The sequence below is a fragment of the Vigna unguiculata genome, chromosome 2 (genome assembly GCF_004118075.2).
Source record: "Vigna unguiculata cultivar IT97K-499-35 chromosome 2, ASM411807v1, whole genome shotgun sequence".
NCBI classification, from domain to species: domain Eukaryota; kingdom Viridiplantae; phylum Streptophyta; class Magnoliopsida; order Fabales; family Fabaceae; genus Vigna; species Vigna unguiculata.
In genome coordinates this window covers 18,216,475-18,222,654 of record NC_040280.1, presented here as the reverse complement: position 1 = coordinate 18,222,654, position 6,180 = coordinate 18,216,475, and the positions used below count along the sequence as shown (strand labels likewise).

General features: G+C 34.2%; 1 protein-coding gene across 4 annotated transcripts; it reads right to left on the bottom strand.

Annotated features, from left to right (window-relative positions):
* Positions 1–256: 256 nt before the first annotated feature.
* LOC114173775 (squamosa promoter-binding-like protein 6) lies at positions 257–5,769 on the bottom strand. Of its 4 annotated transcripts, none has more exons than XM_028058363.1 (4): positions 5,560–5,769; positions 4,089–4,810; positions 3,544–3,680; positions 257–1,381 (listed from the first exon to the last, which is right to left on the bottom strand). In XM_028058363.1, exons 2-4 carry the CDS (start codon positions 4,760–4,762, stop codon positions 747–749), a joined length of 1,446 nt encoding a protein of 481 aa, XP_027914164.1. In that variant the 5' UTR covers positions 4,763–4,810; positions 5,560–5,769; the 3' UTR covers positions 257–746. The 4 variants fall into 4 exon arrangements, with proteins under 4 accessions (XP_027914164.1, XP_027914167.1, XP_027914166.1 ...); XM_028058366.1 differs by having other exon boundaries at positions 5,578–5,738; XM_028058365.1 differs by having other exon boundaries at positions 5,416–5,574.
* Positions 5,770–6,180: the final 411 nt, after the last annotated feature.

Sequence of the window (6,180 nt, the reverse complement as noted above, 5' to 3'; positions counted from 1 at the left end):
TATAACTTTTTATTCTTATGAACATAATCTGCAGATTGTCAATTCAACTATTAGTTTCAGTGTTGTTTCATACTTTGTGTAGATAAATCATGAGAAAATAGTTATCATTAAACAAATAATATTAACCATAACATCCATGAATGAATGATTAAGATTAACTTTAGATAAAATCATTATGAACAATTTATATAGTCATATAATCAAGATTTATTTTGGTGAGAAGAATTCATATGTGCCAGGTCTCATGTACATGACATAGGTTCCAATAAAAATAAAAAACAGTTTATATGACAAAATGAAGTGGGTGCATAAAGACTACTATTGTTGTCCATAGACAAAGTTGAATGTCTCATAAACAACACAAAAGACATGTTCAAAGATATGAACATGAGTGTCACTGTCAATAACAACAGTTCAAGGCCAATAAATTACGACTGTTAATACAGCTAAACCCAAATAGCATGGTTCTTTTTTTCTCTTTTTGAAATGCTCAAGGGGTATCTGTGCTATACAGTTGGATTTTCTTGTCTCTCCTTTTTCTCCTCATTACAAACACTCTCCACTACCATTGTTAGTTAAGATATTCCTCACTCCCCTACCCATCAATGATATCATACTACACAAATGAATCAATCCACCAAGAACAGTCTCACTACTAAGGCCACTGTTATAGCATCACAACATAGGTATCAATAAAAAGGACATGTTAATGACAGTTCAAGGCTTAAACAATGAGCAGCAGCCTTTCATACAGTTGGGAAACAGTAGTCTTCATTTTCCCACTTCACCAAAACAGAATTTCTTTGCTGCTCCACCCTCTGAAGATGTGAGGACAACTGGAACAGATCAACTGTAGCTCCATGTTCCGATGAAAGCCTGTGTTTGATGTCGAACAGATCTGATGGTTGGCAAATAGCATCTCCATGATGGTCTTGAAGAGCATGGCCTGCATTAGAGAATGATGGTGCGGTTTGATTCTTGATAACTTCCTTAGAGGCTGTGTTGCATGGAAAGGACTCGTTTGCTGCATATTTATCTGCAGAACTTGTTATCCTCAAAGATGTTTCGGAAACTAGGTCATCTCTATCTTGAATGTGAATGCCGTGAAGGATTCGGGCACCGGCTAATGGATTTCCTGCTGCATGGCGTGAGGGATACTGTGACTGATCTGACAGAAGAGAGAGAGCACAGCTTGATAATTCCTGACCAAGTGTGACGGGTGCAGCAAGTTGGGAACTGTACAAGGAATCTTCTTCCAGTTTGATGCGTCCACTCTGAGAGTTCTGAGACTGTTTTCCAGGGAAAAGGATGCCACTTTGAAATATGTTTTGAAAGGGAAACTGGGGTTTGTTCTGCAATGAGGACCCAAGATATTTGGTACCTGATAACACAATCAGTGTAAGAGAAGTTCTTGACTCTTGGTGCATGTAGTGTAAGTCCATATACCCTTCCCATTGGAAAGGTATGACAGGAATGACAAACATCCAACACGGAAAAAACAAGGAAACTTTTCTTGAACACTTGTGGAGATCAGATGAAATTAGAGAAGGATCTTGTTCAAATTCATTATAACAGTAACAATTTATTTTTGTCTTATATTTCTCAGTGACTAAAGAATACATTTTGTAAGAACATTCCAGCATTATTTTCTTGTTTTAATTAAGAATCAAATGAAATCATATAGATATCTGAGGATTAGCTGAGTGTAAAAAGTCCTACAATGATAAAGAAAACATGTTCAATACTGGTATGCTTTGCTTGAACTTCGTGGATAAAAAATTCTAACAAATACATGCCAACATTAGTTAAATGGTCCACATCATTCCCCGGGACCATGATATAAGGAGATAACATAATTTAAAGAACATGTAAGTGCTTCCTTTGTCTAAAATGTTTAAAAAATTGAGGCTTGTCTTTTCAAGATTTAATGGTTTTATTTTAGTTCATGGAAGGAGTTGAATCATCATCTTTTGAAAACTCCTCTGATTTTGGCAAAAAGTCATTGGACAGGGAGCATAAAAGAAGCTTTCAGTGCAGCTAATGTAGCCAACTTGGCTTGAGTTGACCCAAATATCCTATGGTATTGGCATCTTACTGTTAAAAGAAGACACATTTGGCTTTCTTCTTTAAATGACTTCATTACCATAATTGATATTTGATACAACAGAACAATTGAAGAATAAACTATAACAGAATCAAACAAACATTATTTAGTTATACACTATCAGACAAAGTTCGTGACATATCTGCACTAATAGTGACCAAAAAAGCGTGAAATATCTAGTTTATGTCTAGAGGCAACAAACAGAAAATGCCAAAACTTATTTATATGTAATCCCTTGAGAATTGAATAAGAGATTTCTACTATACAACTTGTGCGTCATAAACTCAGGAATATGATCACAAAGAATACAGCATATATTAAAAGAGAAATACAAAAAACATAAGGGAAAAATAATACCTATCAATTTCATATATTGTTGCATCAGCTTATCAAAGTAAAATATGTACACCAATAAGATTACATTTTATTCTAAGCCCTCCAATACATGGTTATATATGCAGAGACCCTACCTTCACCCAAAATCCCAAGTAAAATGGTTATTAAAGTCTCCTGACATAGAAATGCTACAAAATGCAGCCACATGAACAATATTTGCTCACAATTTAGGCAAATTTTGATTGAGTTCACTCAAAATTGTTAAAAACTCAACTTTTTGTAATACTGCATAGATCCTATCAGATTTGATTTGAAGTATGCTACCCAAATTTAAGAAATGGGTATGAATTTAATTTCTATTTTATTTTTCTCATCATGGTTATGGCATGTTTGCTTATCCAGTAGGTATTTTAAGTACGAAGATGATATCATACAGAAATCATCATAAACATCATGATGTTAATTTTCAAATAAGATTCTAATTTTCAAGTTATTCTATTGAGTGCTTCCTATCAATATCATTTCTGAATAGTTAAAATACATTGAGCTACACATGAGCAATTATCAGCTACATAAATCCCAATAAGAACCAATCAACAAGGATTTTCAATATGCAATTTTCTTCCTAATCTTTCTTTCAGAGTGCTATAAATTTTCTTGATTCCTTTTTTAACAAGCCTCTTTGAAACCTCTAGTTCTTCATACTAGAGCATTGGTGTTTGTCTAAACATTATGATTCTACGATGTCTCAACTTTCTTGAATGATTTCTCTGTATCTTTAATCAAACAAAACTATCACTACCTTGTATCTGAAACCTATTATCCCTTCATCATCAATCTATTGCATGCCTAATAGTTCGTTTAAATTGTGTTTCTGCTAAAGAAGTTAAAACCACAGAAGTTTTTGAAAAACAGAATGTGCTTAACAAACTGGACACAAAAAGCATCTACTAAAGCTGCTATATAATACAACACGTCATTAAATTACCAATATCAAAAATTGCACTTGGACAATAAAGTAGAAGATTTAAAAGTTGAAAATTTAAATGATAATTATGTCTTATCTATTGCCAATGAAGGAACTAACAGATAAATTTTCATACCTTGATATGATTGAAGAATCTTGTGCTGTTTACCAGTCATGTAATCAAATTGAGGTTTCCTCCGGCGTTCATTGTGTCCTGCTAGGCGCCTGCGACAACTGCGCTTGCCATCGTCGAACTCGGCTAGCAAATGGAACCTAATTATTACAAAACAAAACAAATGGTGTAATTCAATCCATAAGTAACAATCAGGTTAAATTTACTACTAGAAATTAAAATAGACAGACAATATATGGTTATACAAAATGATTGATTGTAGTTTAATAAACTATGTATTCTCATTTGTCAAATCAATTTGACTACATTTGTTGTATGAAAAGAAAATTTTAAATATTTGCCAACCCTGATACCTTTAGTTGAGATTTTTCTAGCAAATAATTTGCTCAAATTTTATGTGTTTCTAATCAACAGGATTGAGGTACCTCACCGGCTAAACAAATATAAGGAGCCTACAAAGGTATGAATTTGACCATCAAAGTGTAAGAGAAGTATTAAAACTTCAATATATATATAACTCACTATCCATCAGAGGAACCCAAAAATACCTGCTGCACTGCTGACAAAACCTTTGTTCAAGGCCATTTACAATAACTTTGGCCGTTTTGGAGTGAGCATCACAAACTTTATGCCTTTTGTGGTAATCTTTTGAGGAACTAAGATCCATGTTACAACCATAGACTTGACATACAGGAGCCTGTGCAGATAAGCTGGAAGTGCGAGCTCTCTTTGAAAGCGTAGTTGGATTTATAGATGTCAAAGTAAACCCTTCTTTTGCAACTTTATCACTGCTTGCACCTTTACAATCTGCTAATCTCCCAAGCTTCAGATCAATCAGTGAAGAATCATGAGTCTTAGTTTCAACTAGAGAACTTAAATGCTTTGAATCAGATTCTTCTTCCCCCATAGTAGAATCCAAAGCAATGACATGTGTGGAGGAATTCCCTCTTCTACTAGAATTACTATCTAGTTCATAGCTTGATGTCTCTAGAGGCTGGCTACCATGAAAAGACTTCTGCAACAAGTCAGGGAATCCCAAGTCCACAAATTCCATGCTTTTAACTACCTCTCTGTCTGAATTAAATCCATCTCTCTCAAAGTTGGATTTGTTGTCCCATTCAACCAATGTTCTTCGACTTCTCATAAAAGCATCAAGTGAAAAATCCATTTCATCAGAAAACAAATAGCCTTTCTCTTCAGGGACATAACTCCAAGATTCCATTAGTACAACCAAATTGAAGTCACAGGTGCTGTGAAATAATGAAGAATCCTACCACAATCAAAAGAAATACATTACTCCCATGCCAAATCAAAAGTTTTACCAAATTCAGGCATATCTATATACATATATGAATACGCACTGCTCAAGACATAACTATAGCTGTAGACAAATAAAGTACATGTACTAATGAACACTAGGGAAACAAAATAAAACAAACAGGTATGACAACCGTGTCAAAATATAACAAATTCCCACAAACATGTGAAAGCAAATTTTTCACCAAAAGAAGAAAAGGCGAAAGAAAAAGAAAATCAGATCCCACTTTGTTTTATAGACAGGAAACTTATAATCCTTGACCTGCTACCAGCCAAAAATAGCATCCAAAAATCTCAACTTTTTATGACAGGGACATTGACGCTAAGGTAAACCCAGCACCCAGAAACAAAAATTCAAAAGGGTAAATCAAATCAAACCAAACCCAGATTGCATGATTAGATATCTCTCCAACTCCTTTTAAGCTCAAACCCCCAATGGACAAAGTAAAAATGTTGGCAGCTCAAACAGTGTTGGAGCAGAATAAAGGTGAAAAAGAATATGCCCATGAAAGAAGAAGCTGAAAGGACTCTTTTCATGAGAGGAAAAGGGAAACAAACCGCTAGAAGTAAAAGAAAAATGCAAAACAAGCGTGGTGCTGACACAGGTTGAAGAAAATGAATGGGCCTTCTCACTGTTCCGTGATTCTATTCTAAACAGTTTCTTGGGAACCAAACACCAGAAAAATGGTATCTTGAAATAACCTGACAGATTAGTGGCACCTTGTGAATGGTTTTGGTTTTGGCACACAGCAGAGTGAACAGTGAGAGAGAGAAAGAAAAAGAACTTTTTTTTTAGAGATTTTTTCTTTTTTTCAGAGCAGTGGTAACGTTGAAGCAGATAGAGCATGAGTCAACATGATTTCTTCCTCTACTACCAAACCAAAAGCATGTTGAGGTCTTTTGTAGCTTTTGAGACAGCATGGGAATTCCATTCTAGTACATTTGATTTGGTTCTATTTACATAAACATACCAAAGAAGTTGAACATTATAATAATGAAAAAAATGTGTGTTTTTGAATTTAGTTGTTGTTTTGTATGTATGATGACTAAAACTTTGAGTAAAAGTTAAATTGGTAGTTAGAGTAAAACTCTAAACAACATGGTAGATCATGATTATGATTTTTTTTTTTCACCGTAGAGGGAACAATCTCGTTTCTCAAGACACTTTTATGCCAAAGTAGAAAATTTTCCATTTGACAATTTTAGTTTGGTGGATCTCTTACCTCAGAAGCTACTAAGTTTATTGAAAGTCACTTGTGTTAGTTTTTGGGTGATGAAAATTATGTGTATGGCTTTATAATGGGTATTTTCAGTCAAATTAGT